The 20334-nt window shown below is 36.3% G+C and overlaps 3 protein-coding genes across 3 annotated transcripts; 1 reads left to right on the plus strand and 2 right to left on the minus strand.

Moving 5' to 3' along the window:
- Positions 1 to 537: 537 nt before the first annotated feature.
- LOC141697519 (uncharacterized protein At5g01610-like) lies at positions 538 to 1318 on the plus strand (the record flags this gene model as incomplete). The annotated part of the gene is made up of 1 exon (XM_074501924.1): positions 538 to 1318. A coding segment is annotated over one exon (546 nt), but the record flags the coding sequence as incomplete, so codon positions are not given.
- A 1840-nt stretch (positions 1319 to 3158) lies between these two features.
- Positions 3159 to 3443, minus strand: LOC141695863 (protein SENESCENCE-ASSOCIATED GENE 21, mitochondrial-like). Its single transcript, XM_074500071.1, has one exon. It carries the CDS (start codon positions 3441 to 3443, stop codon positions 3159 to 3161), a length of 285 nt encoding a protein of 94 aa, XP_074356172.1.
- Positions 3444 to 7377: 3934 nt separating this feature from the next.
- LOC141695864 (protein SENESCENCE-ASSOCIATED GENE 21, mitochondrial-like) lies at positions 7378 to 7659 on the minus strand. The gene has a single exon (XM_074500072.1). The coding sequence runs from the start codon at positions 7657 to 7659 to the stop codon at positions 7378 to 7380; it is 282 nt and encodes a 93-aa protein (XP_074356173.1).
- Positions 7660 to 20334: the final 12675 nt, after the last annotated feature.

Below are 20334 nucleotides of genomic sequence, written 5' to 3' on the forward strand. Positions count from 1 at the left end.
ATAAATAATAATAAAAATGTTTGTTGTTGGCGGGATTCGAACCTGTAAGCTTAGCTGGTGTATTTTTTTAGTATTCGGATCTAACGGTTATGATCATTTGGTTAAGAGATCTTACGGTCGTGATCGAAAGAGATAACCAAAAATAAGGTTAACCAAACTACAAATTATACCCAGTTCGGTTATTATAGTTTAGTATAGATTTCTAATAAATGTAAATTCATAAATATATAAGAAAATATATTAGAATAATCAGATTTTAACCAAGTTTTTTCGGGTTTCTAATCAGATTGGGCCAAAGACCGAATCGGGCCCGGCCGGACCGTGCTTTACCTAAAAATATAAGAGCCGTTGAGGCCCTAATCCCGGACCGGGACCGAATTTTGACCGAGTCGAGTTCGACTGGACTTTAACCAGATTGGGCCGGGTCAAATTTTCGGTCAGCCCCTTGTGCATCTCTAATCTCATGATCATCGACATCCATGCACCCACGTGGCCCAACATAAACCATTGTTTATATATATATATATATAAACACACCTAACACCTTGTACCCAGCCTCATTTCTCTCGCACTAAATTCACCAAAAAAATATCATCATCACTTGACCTCCTAATCCCCCTCCTCATCACCCTCCCTCTCCTCTCAATCTCCACCCCATCAGTATACGACGTCCTCCAACAATACAACTTCCCAGTAGGCCTACTTCCGGGAGGAATAACACGATACGAACTCGACACGAACACCGGAAAATTCAAAGTATATTTGGACGAAACTTGCGAGTTCAACGTTCAAGACTACACGTTGAAGTACAAGTCGACTATCTCGGGCACGATATCGAACAACGAACTCAAGGATTTGAGCGGGATAAGTGTGAAAGTGCTGCTGTTTTGGTTGAATATCGGGGAAGTTAGTAGGGATGGCGATACGTTGGAGTTTTCAGTAGGGATAGTTTCGGCAGATTTTGAGGTGGATAATTTTGTAGAGAGCCCGCAGTGTGGGTGCGGGTTTGATTGTAATGGTGGTGTTGGAGTGGACAAGAGAGATGGCAAGCGGTATTTGAATCGTTTTGTTTACTCTTCTTGAGATAATAATGTTCGAGATTTTCAAAGGAAGGACTAGAAACTTGGTTCGAGAGGAGTCGTGTCCTTGTCAAAAAAGCCTAGTCGTGTCGATGCTGATAAATTATGTTGACAAATATTCATGTGTTATAATTTTATGTATACGCTTGGATCTCTATAAATTAATTTTATAGGGATTTGATAAATTTTATTAACTTATAGAGATTATTCATTTTATTGTGAATTATTATTTTATTGTACGTGGTTCTAGTTTGCTAGTTTTGCAATTGGGAATTTTGCAGAGAAGAAGTTTGTGAAGGGAAAAAAAATCATAAAGGAAAAGGAGCACAGTTTAAAATGAAAATATGAAACAAGTAAAAAACATATGGACATTCTCTGTGTTTTTGGAGCTCACAGCTATGCTACTACATGAGGGAGCTGAGCTGATAGTGTTGTAAGTAATTTACAAGAAAATGTTGAATTATGTGACGGGAAAATGTTGAATTTAGTAATTTAACAGGTTTTGCAACTTTTACTTGCTTCTTGTTACACCCTTTTGAACTTGGTGTCTAGTCAGAATTATGGTTGATGCCTTCGATAAGTAAGCATTTCTTAGCTATGATCTTGTACTGATGAGTCTGATCTGTTTTGGAACTTGTGCATGTACATGTACGCGATGCGCTATCTAAAAGTGAAGAGCCAGTTCTGCGCTTTGATTATAAAACCACTCATGATCAAGTCATAATAGGGTGTTAAGAAACCAAAGAATTCTTCTTTGGCCACCACATTTTCCTCGTATTCCAAAAATGGTGTTGCTGGAACTCAATTTGGATGAAAATGAGATGCACCGGTTTGCGACTTATAATTAAGCATGTACGAATTAGAGAGGAAACACATGAAGAAAACATGTCCATAGACTTACTACAAGAATTCCCCTGTCTCGATTGTGAAGAGGCCAAAAACCATACGAGCGCTGCTCCCATTTGCTAAGGACCAAGCCATTGTTAAAGATTGTGTTAATTTGAATAGTAATCACAGCGATGATCTGTGGTTTGGTATAAAAGGACTTCTTGATTTATGTTGTATGGTCGTTTTGTTTGTTTGTTGTTGAATGCGTAAAGACATAACCGGTGATTTGTTTAGCAATCAGGCTATAAAACGGGAGTCTGTAATGTACATGTTCGGCAATTATAATTGTACAGGCATTCTATTACAAAATTCACAGTCTCATTAAAGCAAGGTTACGTTGTTTATTTTGGTCACAGTCTCATTAGCTAGTCTTCAAACAAACAACGCACGTTCTCAACTGAGGCTTAATATCTAGCGGTTGCTACAGCTGTTGCGTAAACCAAATGTTTACTTGAAGAGCTACGAATTCTTGTTGCATCAGCACCTACTGACTAGTGTGCATTGTGATAATGTTGGGAACAACTCATCTACATGAGAACTCAGAATCCCGTGTTTCACAGCAGCACCATGCACAATAGCACAATGCTCTTGACTTGTATTTCGTCCATGATCAAGTTCAACAAAAAACGCACTGATGTTCACATATACATCCAGCAGACCAGATTGCAGACTCCCTAACTAAACCTCTCTTCTCTCATATCTCCATTTTTTCTCTTCTCTCATGTTTTGCATCTGCTCATGCATGTTTCTTTCTCTTCTTTCATATCTCCATTTTTTGCTTCATTAATTTTGTTACTAAAATTTTAATCTGTTATATGATTTCCGAACAAAGAGATCACACATAGTTTAGACTACAGATAATTAATATTAAACAAGTGTTGTATTTGTGTATCCCATCACCCTAATATCGAATTAGCGCAAATAATTTTGGTTGGGATGTAAAGATTTTGAATAATCCCAGATGAATAATGGAAGAAAGATCTTCTGGCTATCAAGTCAGTCCTGTTTTAAGTATACAGTGGTAAGTAAAAATTAAACTCAAGACATTAATTCATGAAACCAGACAACAATTAGAAAGTAACATATATTAATGATGTAATAATACAAGGAAGAAAATCACAAATAAGATGTGAAGCACTCCATATTTGTAGCCTTGATTGTACTATGATGATTTGACAAGTATTTACTAATTTAGTTTCGTCTGGTTTTGTTGTTGAAAAGCATTTCTCGCATCTCAGCTGCATCAGCCTGAGTAGTAGTAACACCTTCAGGCCTATAGTAGCCTGTGACAGGGTCAGGTCCCCAAGACCTGTTCACCAGCGCCACCTCTTCTCCGCCTTTCTTCGACATCATTGCTGCGCCGCTTCTCATCATACTCCCGCTCTTGGATGCATATCCTCTCTTGCCCGCAACGCATACTTGTTCTACGACAAATGCAGAGATCAATTTAACGTTGCACAAAGATGCAGGCGCCATCGAATCAATGGAAAAACGTTAATGAAAGCTGCGTGAATATTCTGAATACTAAGAGAGAATATTTGAAGTAGTAGTTGTGAATGGTTTGTGTTCTGTGTTCCATGGGCGGGTGTATTTATAGAGTTTTGTGAAGCAGAGAAAGGCAGGGGGATGTTTGGTATTTAAAAAAAATAAAACATAATGCGTGTTGATTAGGTCGGCCAGCTGGGTTATAGTGGTAAAATGAAACTTTGGTGTATGCTTTGATGTGGGTGGAACTTGGAAGAGTCAGAGGCATAAAAAGTGGACTAAGTAGTAAAAGGGACATTTGGCATTTGGGCCAATTAAAAGGTCAAGGCTGGCTCTTTTCTGTTAAAGGATGTGTGACCTTTCTTTGAATTGCCTACTTGCTTCCTTGCGGCCCCCCTTGGTTGGGTAATGGAACCTAGACAATTACATATTTTTTGAGGTTCATGGCTTGTATTGTATTTGTATGCATGCATCTTTCATTATAATAGTGTCGTCAGCCTTTGTTTTATTTTTTTTTATTTTGTGAGGATATATTTATTTCATTTATTTATGGTGTAATAATTGATTGAGATCCGTATACGTCTATATTATTGTCTATATAATTCCTACCCTCATAAAATTATTGGGTATAATTATTGTTGCTTGCGTGTGTCTTCTTCCAGATGTTTCTTAACCTTTCTTACAACTTTTATAAATGTTTATGTTTGCAAATATTATTTGCGAGTGAATGTTAATATTCTATTTCTTTTTTATTTGACTTATCTCTTTTATCTCTTTTCGTTTTAGATTTTGAGTTTAATTTATACTCAGTATAAGATTTATATTCAAAACAATTATATTGCTATGAATTTTTTTTGACTTTTGAGTATAATTAAGCAGAATTTCACATGTTAACATGGCTCCTACTATTGAAAGAATCTTTGGAATCTCAAATTTAACTCAAATTAATAAAATAATTAAAAAAGGTTGAATTAGAAATAATATTTTACAAATACGATTATATCACCATATAGTTATACACCTCATCTAATTTTAAAGCCAAAGACTTTTTATTATATTACGTGTTGCAATTTGCAATCGTAACCAATTTTATAAGAACTTTACTATTGTTAATTTGTTATTATGCGGCTACTTGTCGACATAGACTATTTTTCACAAACATAAACCATTTTGATAGAGATTAATATATTGTTAAAGGTTACAACAAGGACAACAAGTTGTACATAATTACCATGTAATCTATTATTAGTGATGCAAGTGTTCAGGGAGTAACTTGGTTAACAAATATTTGAGATCCACGACCGAAATCACGATCTGCAGCGGTGATCGGTGATCAGAAAAATCACTGATTATATTTGAGTTTAACGATCTATGTCGGGTTAGGGCCAAATCATCCGAGTTTAACTCGCGCACAACTCGCGGTTTATACGAGCTATACAAGCTTGCGGGTTCGCGTGTCGAGTCCGTACCATGCTGATTTAGAGTGCATGTCGTTTCAGTTATCGAATCATAAATATTGAACCCATAAACGTCCCGTTATTTTTTACGGAGCATGCCGAGTTTGATTCGGCCCGTTATGAGCCGACTTGATACGGTTAATTTGACGAATCGGGACGAGCCGGTGCGAGGCTAACCGCCCATTTGGTCACCTCTAGCCGTGAGTAATGTTAGTTGCGTTAAAGATGTGCATGATGCCTTCCATTAATAAAGCTAAGTAAAAAACAGACATAGCCAAAGATTTTTCTTTTCTTTTCCTGACCCGATGTTTCGTAAAAAAGTATATTTTCTTTAGAATTAGATATAGTTGCACTTTACACCCTCTTATTTTATTCCAAAAACAAATGTGTATCAGGATTTTTGATAACTAAGGTTGCACCCCTTAATTTCAACAATTCATTTCAGTAAGCACCCCTTTCCCCGAACTCCCATTAAACCCTTTCATTACCGTTAACTTTTAGGGGTAATTTAGTCTTTTCCAGATGTAAAGGAAATTAGCTTTATGTATTCTGTCATTGTTACCCACGAAGCAATTAATTTGTTTTTGGGTAGGAGTCACGTGCCAGGGAGATTCGGAAAGATTAACATTATTGTCACATATCTGTCTTCGCTTAGAGGACAAAGAATTTATAGAAAGGATCAGAGGAGAGTTCCCTGCCTGCAATTCAAACTCATCCGGTTCATGATGTTTGGTATACACATTGGATAGGGTGCCATGGCCAACTGGCAGAGATATTTTGCTCAATGAAAATTATAACAGTGAAACTATTTCTATCATGAATAGTATTTCCCATCAGTTCTGTGTATTCTTTATCATCTACATTACTATGAGCAAACCCTTGATTTTTAGTTGGAGGAAGCTCACTTTTGATGTTTCTTGGTGATTCTATATGGCTCTTATCACCAGAAGCATGCAAATCCTTGTTGGTCTATGCCAAGAGCTCATCCAATTTAGGTGAGAGTTCCTCATAATTGTATGGACGAGAAATTTCTACAACAAGACTCGTATAATTTGAATTGCTGTTACTTCTTGATTTGGCAGGAGGCGGAGAAGAAGATTGCAAGTTTGGCCTTTTAGCTATAATTAGCACCATAGTACTTCCTTAATTAATGGCAATAAAATTCTTGGTTGGTGTTTTTTCATAAAAGGTAAGTTGAACCGATGTTGAAGTCAATAAATCATCTCCCTCTGACTTAACAAGTCTTCGAAAATTTATTAAGAAAGTTGCTGAATCCATTGTAACTTCAATCCCAATATAAATGTTAACTACTGGATTTGATGGAAGGGGTGCATACTGAAATGATTGGTTGAAATTGAGGGTTGCTATTTAAATTACGCAAAATCCTAATATACATTATTTTTACAACAAAATAAGAGGATATAAAGCGCAGTTAATCCTTAGAATTATATTTAAGAAATCCGTGGGTTTCAGCCTTTCAGACTTATAGTTATAGTGAAGGAACAACATTAGGAATTCAGCATTTCAGCATTAGTAAATTGTAAATTAGAAGCTTTCTTGTACATAATTCCTTTTCTAATCAAAGGCTGACAATATTCCGTGGTCTAACCCCCACCCCGCCACCATAACGGATTCGAATTTTCTTGTTCGCTTTTTCATGTATTCTAAACTTTTTATATTCTAGAAAACATAGAATATTTGAAGTGCTGCCTCGAATATGGGGAAGAGCTCAAAGGAAAATATTAGAATTTTAACCCTTTGCTGGATAAAATTATTGTAACTATAGAACTATATTTAACGGTCCTCAAATTTAAGAGGGTTGAAAAATCAATTTGAGTCTGTAAATACATTCAAGAGCGAACTAAATTAGTTTAATAACAAAGGATAATGTTAGGTTTAATTTTGCATGCTTTGCAAGATCAACTGTGCTCTAATTAATTTTAAATTAACAATTTTTTAATGTGTGTATATGAGACACAGAAATTTATAATTTTAAATCAATTTAATTAGTGGAGTTTGTGTAAATGTATGAGAATCCACCACTATTGTAAAATAATGAACCAATCAAGATGTATTAAATTTATAATTTTCGCGTTTATCATATGCTCGTACGCACATAATAGAAAAATCGTTAAATTAATCTCTAAAAAGCAAATGTTGCCGCAAAATTATATTTTTTTAATACCAAGTAGGCAAAAAAAGAAGATATCTTGCATATATGTTTTAGATAAAACTTATCATACTCAATAGGCCTATTTGTCAAAGTAGACTGCAGATAATTAGATCACTTAAATGGGTTGCAATCATAGCCAATGTCTTGATATTGCAATCATAGCCAATGTCTTGATATTTAGGGATTAAATTAAGCTCGTCAAGGGGTTTCGTTTCTTGATAACCAACCGGAGACAGGGTTCAGCTACCACATATGAGCTACGGACAATTTGCGTTTTACAAAGTATGTTACTTGTTTAGTTTCGTCTAGTTTTGTTGTTCAAAAGCAACTCCTGCATCTCAGCTGCATCAGCCTGGCTAGTTACACCTTCAGGCCTATAGTAGCCTGTGACAGGGTCAGGTCCCCAAGACCTGTTCACCAGCGCCACCTCTTCTCCGCCTTTCTTCGACATCATTGCTCCGCCGCTTCTCATCATACTTCCACTCTTGGATGCATATCCTCTCTTGCTCGCAACATATGCTTGTTCGACGACAAATGCAGAGATCAATTTAACGTTGCACAAGGATGCAGGCGCCATCGAATTAATGCAAGAATATTTTCGAGTTCTTGATTACCAACAGAGAATATTTCAAGTAGTAGTAGTTCTGAATGGTTTGTGTTGAGGGTTATATGGGTGGGTCTATTTATAGAGTTTTCTGAAGCAGAGAAAGGCAGGGGGATGCTTCGTATTTAAATAAGCATAATGCGTATTGATTCGGTCGGCCATCATGTTTATAGTGCTAAATGTAACGCAGGTGTAAGGTTTTATGTGATTAGAAGAGTGAGAGGCATAGAAAGTAAACAAATAAGTAGTAAAAGGGACATTTGTCATTTGGCCAAACTGGAAGGTCAAAAGTGGCTCAATTCTGTGAAGGCTGTGTGACCTTTCTATGAGTTGCCTACGTGCTTCCTTGCGTCTCCTTTTGGTGGGGGTAATGGGACTTAAGACAGTTAGATATTTTTAGGTTCATAGCAATTGTATTTGTATGCATGCATCTTTCATTATTAATGTGATGTCTTGGCCCTTTGGTTTTCCTATTTTATGAGGATATAAATATAAATCATTTTTGTTTATTTATGTGTAAATAATCCATCAGGATTGGTATACGTGTGTAATATTATTGTATTCAATTATTACACTCCTACTTATTCTTCGTATATATTTTTACATTATTTTAGCTTTCGGGTTTCTTCTATAATTTTTCAGAGATTTCTGATTCTATAATACGTCTTCAAAATTGGCTATGGAGTATTATATTTTGCAAATATTATTATGATTGGTGGATGGCTGGACTGCTGGGCTACTTCCATTGATGCAACTCCTTTTTATTCTGATTCATTAACCTAAGATATATAAAGTCTTAGGTGATTTTTTTTTCTAATGTTCATAATAATATTCTTGTGATTGGCTATAATTCAAATTAATAATGATTTTTTTTCTAATGTTCATAATAATATTTTTTTATTCTGTTTGATTAACATGCAGAAACTTGTAATTATATGTTAGGAATATATGTGCATTAGTTTGATGATATGATTAACAAAACACTTAAGTAGAAATCTAGTGTTTGTAGCCTCAACGGATAAGACCATTTTGGCTATCCGTTGATGGTGTAGCTTTACTTAGAAATAAGTCTAGTGTTGTAGCACATTTCAGTCTCTGAATTTGAGATATAATTCTTAAATGTTGAGGGAAATTATAAGTCATGTTGACTACTAGAGGATATGCAGATAGGAAGGCCAATTGTAAATATTTCATGCCTTGTAATTTTGTATAAATGAAAATGGTGTCAACGGATAACTTAAAGACCTTCAACGGATGAGAAACAAAGCTTCAACGGATGTCTCTAAAGCTTCAACGGATAACATCCTTCAACGGATGAGTGCATCAACGGATAGAGCTTTAACTGCTAACACATCAACGGATAAAGCCATCAACGGATGAAGGCTTCAACGGATGTTCTGTTAAATAGCAGTTGACAAGTGGTAGTTGTACCTACAAACAGAGGCACATGGGTTGACAGAGACAACTGAGATGTGGTAGCCTAATTCAGGAACATCAGAAAAAGCAGCCGTTCTACTCTAGCATAAAGAGGCAATAGTCAACAATGCACTGGAGTAAAAATGGAGTAGAAACAAGTGGAGAACTTATTTTATTATTGTACTTTTTATCTTTGTCTTCACTTGTAAACTTGGTGAAATATAAACCAAGTAGCAGCTAGTAATTAGATATGAATTTTTTCAGAGCTGTTTAGAAAAATCTTGAGAGAAAAATTATCTAGTTTGTACTAGGACGCAGCTGTGATCAACTTCTTGAATCACATATTTTCTGAAATACCATCTCTGGTGGAACAACAATCCACCAGAAAAGTTTTTAAGGTCTGTTGTGTTCTTTACATTAGTGTTTGAATATATATCTGTCTGTATTAGCTTAAAGCAATTCATACACTTGTTTATCTTAAACACATAGCCTTTGAAACTGCTCAAAACTTGAAAAAGTTTTGAGATTTACATTCAACCCCCCTTCTGTAAATCTCATTGTTAGTTCATTAGGAATAACAATTGGTATCAGAGCTAGCTCTTGACACACAAAGAGTTTAAAGATCTTGGAAACTAACAAAGATGAGTAAGAAGGATATTGGAGTAAAAATCCCAGTTCTTGACAAAGACAGTTATCACCATTGGAAGGTGAAAATGCACCTTCATCTACTCTCCCAAGATGAAGGTTATGTAAACTGCATTGAGAATGGTCCTCACATCCCTCACAAAGTAGCCACAGTTGCTACAGCCACAATTGCTGTTGGTCAATCCATTCCAAAACCTAGAACAGAATGGACAATGGAAGACACAGAAGAAGTCCACAAGGATAAGAAGGCTATGAACATTTTGTTTAATGGTCTTGACAAGGATATGTTTGATAATGTGATAAATTGCACAACTGCCAAAGAGGTTTGGGACACAGTTCAGCTACTGTGTGAAGGTACAGAACAAGTAAAAGAAAACAAAATGCAGCTTCTCATTCAACAGTATGAGTATTTTCATTTTGAAGAAAATGAATCTTTAAATGACACATTCAATAGATTCCAAAAGCTGTTGAATGGACTGAAGCTGTATGGTAGAGTGTACCAAGTGAAGGATTCAAATCTTAAATTTTTAAGATCCTTGCCAAAGGAATGGAAACCCATGACTGTCTCCTTGAGAAACTCTCAAGATTATAAGGACTTCACTCTTGAAAGATTATATGGAATCTTGAAGACTTATGAACTAGAGCTGGAACAGGATGAGGTATTGGAGAAGGGAAGAAAGAAAGGAGGTTCAGTTGCCTTGGTAGCTGAAAATGAGAAAGAATGCAGACAAGAAACTGTGAGATATACATTAAACTCCAAAGATAGCACAAGCAAATCAGAATCAAGCAAGGGTAAGGAGCAAGTTGATGAGAATGAAGACAACTCCAGCCAAGATGACTCTGATGGTATTGATGAGCATCTTGCATTTCTGTCCAGAAGATTTACAAAGATGAAATTTAGGAAAAACACTAGAGCCACTAAACCTCATAAGAACATGGTGGACAAATCCAAGTTCAAGTATTTCAATTGTGGTATAAGTGGACACTTTGCAAGTGAGTGCAGAAAGCCAACTTCTGAAAAGAAGAAATTTGACCAAGTAGATTACAAAAAGAAATATTTTGATCTGCTCAAGCAAAAGGAGAGGGCTTTCATTACTCAAGAAAAAGACTGGGCAGCTGATGGAGAAGAAGAGGATGAAGATGTGGAATATGTCAACTTGGCTCTCATGGCTGATTCTGAGGAAAATGAAGTTAGTTCATCAAGCAACCAGGTAATCACTACTGATTTAACACAGCTTACTAAAGAAGAGTGCAATGATGCTTTTAATGACATGTCTACTAAACTGTATCATTTGCGTGTGTCTCTTAAATCTCTTGCTAAAGAAAATAGTAGGATTAAAGAGAACAATTTGTTTTTAAGTGATAGAAATGATGTGTTAGAAGATAAGTTGATTGATCTAGAGAAAACTAAGTTACATTGTATATCTGTTGAAAATGAACTAGCTGAATCTGTTAAGAAAGTAGAAATACTTTCTAATCAATTAGAGAGAGAGCAAGAGGTGATTAAAGCTAGGGATGTTAGTGCTCAAATTGCCAAGGTCCAAGGAATTGAATCATTCTGTGAGACTGCCTGGGATAAAAACAAAAAGAAAATGGAATTAATTGATGGGCTGTCAACGGATGTGGAATCAACGGATGATGAAAGTTATCCGTTGAAGGAAGAAAAGGAGCATCCGTTGAAGGTTCCTCAATTAATACAGGCAGATGTTTCTAAAAGTGAAAATCTAAAGAAACTCAACAAAAAGTTTGGTTCAACTTCCAAGAACTTTGTCAAAGAAGAAGCAAGCACATCCAAAGATTTCAGTAAGGTGAATATAGGACACATGACCTTAGAACAGTTAAAGAATAGGCTCAAAGTGGTTGAGGATAAAAAGGAAACTAAAAGGAAATCTAATAGAAATGGGAAGGTAGGGGTTAACAAACATAACAATTACACACCTGATAAGTATGCTCCTAGAAAAAGCTGTGTGCATTGTAGTAGTGTTAATCATCTATCTGCTAATTGCAAATCTATTAAGAAAACTCCCATTCCTGTACCCTCATCCATGCCTAATATGTCTGCATCACCTCTGCATGCTATGCCTGTTATGTCTCAACAGAATCCTTATGCACATTTTGCAAACATGCCATATTTTAACAATCCTTATCTTGCTGCATTTAGTATGCCTCAAATGCCATACAATATGCCAATATGGAATAACATGCTTGCACAATCCATGCCTTATCAAATTCCAAATGTGCTAAATGATTCTGTGACTAACCCTACACCTCAACCAACTACATCTAAGATCAAGGTTGACTCAAAGTTACCTAAGTCTAAAGATGCAGGAGGAATGAAGTCTAGGAGAAAGGCTAACAAGAATGGACCCAAGGAAACTTGGGTACCAAAATCAACTTGATTGATTTTATGGTGTGCAGGGAAAAAGAAGAAATCTATGGTACTTGGACAGTGGCTGTTCAAGACACATGACAGGAGATTTCTCCCTGCTCACAGAGTTTAAGGAGAGAGCTGGCCCTAGCATAACCTTTGGAGATGATAACAAAGGGTTTACTATGGGATATGGCTTGATTTCAACAAGGAATGTCATAATTGATGAAGTTGCATTAGTTGATGGTCTCAAGCATAACTTACTGAGCATCAGTCAACTATGTGATAGAGGGAATATAATTTCCTTCAATTCAGAAGCCTGTGTTGTCACCAGTAAGAAAGACAACAAAGTGGTTCTAACTGGAGTTAGAAAAGGAAATGTGTACTTAGCTGACTTCAACTCTACAGATGCAGAATCTATTACTTGTCTCTTCAGCAAAGCAAGTTCAGTTGAAAGTTGGCTATGGCACAAGAAGCTATCCCATTTGAATTTTAAGACAATGAATGATCTAGTCAAAAAGGACTTAGTTAGAGGAATTCCTCTTGTTGAATTCTCAAGGGATGGTTTGTGTGATGCTTGTCAGAAAGGCAAACAAAGGAAAGCATCATTCAAAAAGAAGCTTGAAACAACAATTGATGAACCATTACAGCTACTACATATGGATTTGTTTGGACCAGTCAATGTATTTGTTAGGTCACACACACACTGTAGAGGGGGGTGAATACAGTGTATAGTACACTCAAATCGAACTTAAAGAACTTGAGTAACAAACTTAATTGAAACAATAAACTCTGTTACAATATGAAACTGTTACCTCTCAGTGATGAACAAATATCACGAGAGCTGCTAGGGTTACAATGAATAATCTTCTCGAATATGATAACACTTCTAGTGTAAACCCTATGCCTGTGTTTATATACTACACAGTTACAAGATAATCGCTAATTGATATGGAATATAATTCTGCTTCCTAAAATATATCAATCAGATATCTTCTATTCCAAGTATTCCATTCTTCACGGAATTCCTTCTTCATGCATATCTCTTCTTATGTTTTATCTCTATCTTCTTTCCTTTAATCAACTACTGTCCTTATCTGATCGTCCTTCAGCACTTAAGTTCTGATATCTATCTTCTGATGATTATCTCCTGATAATATAAGTACTGATATCCTTAAGTCCTGACTTCCAGTATAAGTACTGATCACCAGTTAAGTACTGATCTATCCTGTTCACACAAGATCTGAAAGCTAAACATAAGACATATTAGCCATGACATTATCAAATATATCTAACAATCTCCCCCAACTTGTAAATTAACAAAATATACAAGTTAAACAGATATTTGATGATGTCAAAAACATTAAGTACAAATGCATGAGAAATAGACTAGATAACTACAACTTACAGTCCTTAAAGTTTTACCAATTTTAACTTCTGATAACAACTTCAATCTGTATAAACATCAGAATTTAAACATTTGTAGATCTTGGACTTGGCTTCTTCATTTTCTGATCTCTCTGATGTCAGGAGTTGTTCTGAGATAGTTCTTCAACAAACATTTCTCAGCATATCTTAGTTCATCAATCATTCTCCTTTTAACATCTTTAAGCTCTGCAGTATCTTCACCAGTTTGAAAGATTGCAGCTCTGAGATCATTAATCTTTGCTTTCCTTAACTCCTGGTCTAGTCTTATGACATAAGCTTTATCAGATTCAAGATTGAATTCAAGTCCCTTAATACCAAGATACGTTCTGATCTGTGCAGTATTAGGCTTCATATCAACAATATCCCCATTGTGATCTCTGTACTTTGGAACATATCTGCTGTCAGACTTAACAGAATAAAGCCTTTTCTGTCTCTGAATCTGTTCTTTTAAGTAGTTTGCAGCAGTCTCTGTTATTCTGTCATCCACTTGAAGTAAGAAAAGTACATGCTCCAATTCTTCAAAATACTTCAAAGGAATGGCATTTTGTCTTATATGATAAACCCTACCATCTGTCATGAAATACAACATGATGTATTCTTTCAAGTAGGTATGGTAAACCATCTGTACAGATTCTAGTTGATTCAATCTCTCAGGAGTTGCTCCAATACCTAGTTCACTCAAAGAAGTTGGATCAGCGGTAGTGTTGTGTACTCTTCTTTCATCAGCACTTCCCAATCCAGTTTTATCTCTAACTTCCTTTCCAGTAACTACTCTTGCTTCAAAACCACTTGGAGTGGTCTTCAAAGATTGAGTCTGTTTTGCTTTAGTGAATCCTGGTAGGAGTGTTTTAGATCTATTTTCTGATATCAAGTTAACTTGAGCACTGTCAGAGGTTACTTGCTTCTTCTGAATATCAGAACTCACAATGCCTTGACTCTGAACAACTTGAGCCATGTCAGAGGTTGTTTTAAGAACTTTTCTTGAAGTCAGAACAAGATCATCTTTTCCATCAGTAATTTCTTCTTCCTCAGGAGGTACATAAGGCTTGATAGGTTCACCAACCTTTTCTTTACCCTTGGATCTTGGATCTATCTGTGGTTGTGATCTAGCCAAAGTTTCTTCAGTATGTACCCTTTCTTTGATCACAATGCCTTTAGGTTTTGGAAGTAACTTTTTACCAGAAGCTTCAGATTTAGATATGACTTTCTCTGATTTAAGTCTGGCTTCTTCTTCCTTTAAATTTTCCAAGTCCATCCCTGGATTTTCTTGAAGAAATAACTGTCTTGACATTTCCTCATCAAGATCTAGAAGTTCATTTGAACTTATCCTTGTACCAGCAGCAGAACTTATTCTTTTCCCAGTATCAGAACTTATTCTGTGACTATCTTGTCTTGATGTAAATCTTCTACCTTGACTTTGACCACTACCCATTCCAGAGTTTCCTTGGTCATCTTTTCCATCATCCTTTCCTTGCAGTGTCTTGTTGGTTTTGCATTTGGACTTAATTACCTTCTCCCCCTTTTTGGCATCAGCAGGTAATAAAAGAGAGATAAGTAGCTCCACTGAGGTCTGGATTTCAGTAAGTTGTGATTGCTGAGAAGCTTGATTTGTCAGAATTTGATCAATCTGAGCTTGTTGCTTCTCTTGAGTTTTCTCAATATAAGCAACCCTGTCAATGGTAGGTTGGAAGAACTTTTTCTTATCAATTTTCCAAACGTGTTCCTGTTTGATAAAGTTCTCCTGAATCTTGTGTAGCTCTGCATGAGTGTTAGAATGAAGACCTTGTAGATGTTTAGTACTCAATGCAGTGACTCTAAGTTGGGTTTTAAAATCATTAGAATGTAACATTTCATCAGCTTTAGTCAAGTGCTCAGCAAGATGTAAAGCATTTGGAACACAGGAAACTGAGTTCCATTCCTTAGTCCACTCCTGACCTGCAGGAGTTTCACTCCAAGGTACTGGTGCATCCCCGATAACAAACTTCTTTACCAGTTCAGACTTTGGAAGAGTCTGTTGAGGAGTATGTCCTGAAGGACCTGCTTCATCAGCATCTACAGTTGTAGCAGCCTCACCAGTATCTCCAATATTTGCAGCATCAGAACTTAGAGAATCAGTATCTTCTGATAAGACAACAGTGTGAGTAGCAATGGAGGCTTCAGCATCCTCTAATTGCTGATCTAATATTAAGTTCTGATCAACCACCATATCCTGATGCTCACCTAAAATCTGATCATCAGCATCTTGATGCAGAGAAGGTGTTAGTGATAACTCAGGAGTTTGAACAGGATCAGTAACAGGTGTTGTGGAAGGATTATTTGCAGTTGGAGCTTCTAAGAAAAGTATTTCAGGCACAACCAGGTTCTGAATATCAATTTCAGCACTTGTGCTCGGATCAACAAGAGACACAGAAGGTGAACTAGCCTTGGCAGATACATGTTCCTGAGATGAAGTTGATGGAGAAGAAGTGACTGGAGCAAATTCCTTGGCTTGTGAGATCAGAGATTCCTGATCCCCTACCTTAGTTGCTTCCTCCTCATCATCTGAAATTGGCCTTTGTGCCCTCTGTTTCTTGTATTTCCTTGTTGATTTGGATTCTTTGGGAGTTTCAGGAACCGTCATACGTCTAAGCCTCTTGAGAAGCCTAAAACCCCATCAAAATTTGAACACTTGTTGCCAAAAGCCTTGGTGATGCAATCGAAGAAGAAACTCCATTCTCTTCTGATATTAGCCCGTTTTAACTGTCCAAGTTTCGTCAGACTCTTTTCATATCCCAATTCAGCCATTAACTCCCGAAGTTCTGATTCCTCTGGTATAGAGAAGGTACAATCTTCTGGAAGATGTAATGCTCTTCGTACTGTACCAGGAGTGACTACATAGGATGAATCACCCACTTGGAAGATAATACTGGGAGTGCCTCGTTTTCCACCATCATCAAAAAATCCAGTCCTCCAGAACCGCAGAACTTGTTGACTTGAAAATAATTCAGGCTGAGTTAAGGCGTACCCAACCTCACTATGTGCAAGAAGATCTTGCACAAAGTGCAATTCAGATGGAGCGTCAGCATGATCAAGAATTGCAGCAAAGTTGTTTGGAACAAACTTTGCTCCATCAATGATTAAATCCTTTGGGGCCATGTGAAAAAGAATTGAGATTCAAGTATGCTTGTTAGGTGTTTGAGATAATATCTGTATGAAAACAACGGAAAAAGTAAAGTGAAGGAGAGTAAAAGTAAGAAGAGAGATAAAAGATGAAGAAATTAAAAAGATTACAGAAATCTTCTCTCTGCTGTACTTATAAAAAAAATATTACCGTTGGACACCTGTCAGACATGCAGTAATAACGGATAGTTACTGGGCTCGAGAAAACAGGAATGATTACTTACCCAGTTGCCTTGTTTCAAGGAAAAACCGTTCCATTTATCAAGAGACACAGTTTTAATTCAAAATTTAAACCGTTGGCACTGATTGAATTATTTTTCACTGCAACATTAATATTCTGAAAATGAATCAAGTTAAAAATGACCGAGATAATTTCGATGAATAAGTGCTGACAAAGAATCAGAACTTAAATAAAGACAAAATTTAAATGGTCATCAGAATATCAATCAGGATTTATCAACACAAGATAAAATAACTCAGAGACACAATCTTGAAGTAAAAACAGTTTTCATTAATATATCAAGTCAATACATTTATGAAATGGAAATTACATTAATACTTATACAAGATTTTCCCTAAGCTTCTAATCCTAACATCAACAGCTTTAGTCCTAGCTAAGAAGCCTGACAAAGCTGAGGATGAAGAAGAACAGGAAGAAGACGAGATTAAGTCCTCTTCCTCTTCCTATCTTCGACGAACAAGATGGCGAGTCGTATGATTCGCTCTTGCTGACGGATAGCTTCCAGCCGTTCCTCCTCCAATCGCTCCAGATGGCGATGGTAGTCCATATAGAAGAATAGGAGGTGAGTTAGCACCTCCTGTGGGACAGAGTCCTAGATCTCCTCAGGAATGGCTGTTACATGCCACTCCTGCCGCCAGTCGGCACAACTAAGCTCCATTGTGAAGGTTTGTGTGTTCAAAAACATGTTGTATCGAACCATTGTGTTCTTGACAGAAGAAGGAGGATTAGTGTGGAAGAAGGATGTGATGGAAAGACTGATGTGAAGTGGTTGTTTATATAGGCAAAAGAATGCCAAGAGACGCAAAGATATTTAATGCTGACAGGTAGAATTAATTCTACCTCGTCTCCCTAGACTTTGAAAAAGAATAACAGTCATTGGAAAGAGGAAGCATGGTCTAGACCGCACAAAACACAAGAAACAGTGAACTGTTCAAGTACAAAACCATTAATCCTAATTATAGTGACTATTAATCTTCCATTTCAACATATGCGAGTACAAACTGAGACTATTATTAAAATTTATTCACAGATAAGCCAAGTAAAGGATGAGACTGAGAAATCAGAACTTAGACCTATACTAGAACTTAACAGTCATCAGAACATAATTTCTTAACTCGAAAAAAGAATGCCCATCTTAGTAAATACTCATACATGTTTTGAGTTATGGACGTCAGAACTTAATCATCAGAACGTGTTACTCAGAACTTGTCCTCAGAATTTGTGCAATAATGACACAATGACTGTTTATCTAAAATAACATAGACCACCACAGAAATTTTCATCATTCAGATGGAGTGATTAGTGTGTGCATTAAGCTAAAAACAGACAAAGAGTAAAGTCTGATTCACTTCAGTATATCTTAGAAATAAGGCAAAACTAAAATTTTGCTAAAGATCTGTCATTGTCCTGAAACCTACTGATGAATGAGTTCATGCTTGAGTCCACCTCAACTGTTTTGTGCTCATTTTATGCATCTTTTGAAATTCTATTTTACAGTGGCTTCTCAGTGTAAGTGAGTCACGACTGTTTATTAGAATTTATGCTATTATCAGAGTATTTCTCCAGTAATCATAGAGTGTGAAAAGTCACCAAGAAAATATTTTGCTTTTCTAATGCATATTTACTTAATACCAGCAATGCACTTGGGTCGTTCCTTTCACATTTTTACTCTAGATCTCAAAGGAGTACCTGATTTTATTCTTTAATCTTTTTGCTTTTTCTTTTTATAAGAGAGGTCTATCAGCACTTAGTGCACTCAGCAGTTTTACTAGTATCAGAAGTTAACAGATGAGTAGCATTATTCTAATTTGTGACTTAGTAATAAGATATACAAAGTGAACTTAACTAAGCTCAGTTATCAGAATTTGCTAGTGTCATAAGATTTCCATTGAAATAATTACTTCTTCCATGGAGTCATTTGTTTATTGAAGATTACTAGGTCAGTATCTAGCACAGTTATCCTCATAGGATTGAATAGGTACTGGAACAAACATATCACTTATAGAGTTTAGAAACATATATCAGACAACAGTCAGTACTTAAAGACATTTATCAATTAAGCACAGAATACACAATGATATTAATTCTGTAAATACTGAGCATAAAGTCTGATAACACAGAACAAGTCTAAGCAGATTTAAAGAAAGAACCTGAAACCATTCCAAGTTCATTTACCAATCTTGTAAAAGTAGCTTCACATAATGGTTTTGTGAAGATATCTGCCAACTGTTGATCTGTGGGAACAAAATGCAATTCCACTGTACCTTCATCCACATGTTCCCTGATGAAGTGGTACCTGATGCTGATGTGCTTTGTCATTGAGTGTTGAACTGGATTACCTGTCATAGCAATAGCACTTTGATTATCACAGTAAATAGGGATTTTGAAATATGTTAACCCATAATCCAGTAACTGATTCTTCATCCAAAGAATCTGTGCACAACAGCTTCCTGCAGCAATATACTCTGCTTCTGCAGTTGATGTGGAAATTGACTTTTGTTTCTTGTTGTACCAAGAAACCAATCTGCCTCCAAGAAATTGGCAGCTTCCACTTGTGCTTTTCCTGTCAATTTTGCAACCTGCAAAATCTGCATCTGAGTAACCTATTAGTTTAAAATCTGATTCTCTAGGATACCATAATCCCAGAGCAGCTGTTCCTTTAAGATACTTAAAGATTCTTTTTACAGCTGTTAAGTGAGGTACTCTTGGATCTGCTTGAAATCTTGCACAAAGACAGGTAGCATACATGATATCAGGTCTACTAGCAGTTAGATAGAGTAGAGAGCCAATCATACCTCTGTAGTCAGTAATATCTACTGATTTACCGGTATCCTTATCCAGTTTTGTTGCAGTGGCCATTGGAGTGGATGCACTAGAACAATCTTGCATTCCAAATTTCTTTAGCAAGTTTCTGGTATACTTGGTTTGACAAATAAAAGTGCCTTCCTCATTCTGCTTGACTTGAAGGCCCAGAAAATAGCTAAGTTCCCCCATCATACTCATCTGATATCTTGACTGTATTAGTTTGGTAAACTTCTTACAAAGTTTGTCATTTGTAGATCCAAAAATGATATCATCAACATAAATCTGGACCAGAAGTAAGTCCTTTTCATGGTTGAGGTAGAACAGTGTTTTGTCTATTGTCCCTCTGTTGAATCCACTTTCCAGAAGAAACTGAGCTAAAGTCTCATACCATGCTCTAGGAGCTTGCTTAAGTCCATAAAGTGCTTTATCAAGCCTGTAGACATAATCTGAATTTTTGGTATCTACAAAACCTGGAGGTTGTTCAACATATACCTCTTCCTCCAATTCTCCATTGAGAAAAGCACTTTTCACATCCATTTGAAAGACAGTAAACTTTTTGTGAGCAGCATAAGCCAAAAATATCCTT

Source organism: Apium graveolens, chromosome 11, assembly GCF_009905375.1.
Source record: "Apium graveolens cultivar Ventura chromosome 11, ASM990537v1, whole genome shotgun sequence".
Lineage (NCBI taxonomy): Eukaryota > Viridiplantae > Streptophyta > Magnoliopsida > Apiales > Apiaceae > Apium > Apium graveolens.

Bases quoted from the DNA above. Each gene is read 5' to 3' on its own strand.
- LOC141695863 (XM_074500071.1), bottom strand. From the start codon at position 3,443: ATGGCGCCTGCATCTTTGTGCAACGTTAAATTGATCTCTGCATTTGTC.
- LOC141695864 (XM_074500072.1), bottom strand. From the start codon at position 7,659: ATGGCGCCTGCATCCTTGTGCAACGTTAAATTGATCTCTGCATTTGTC.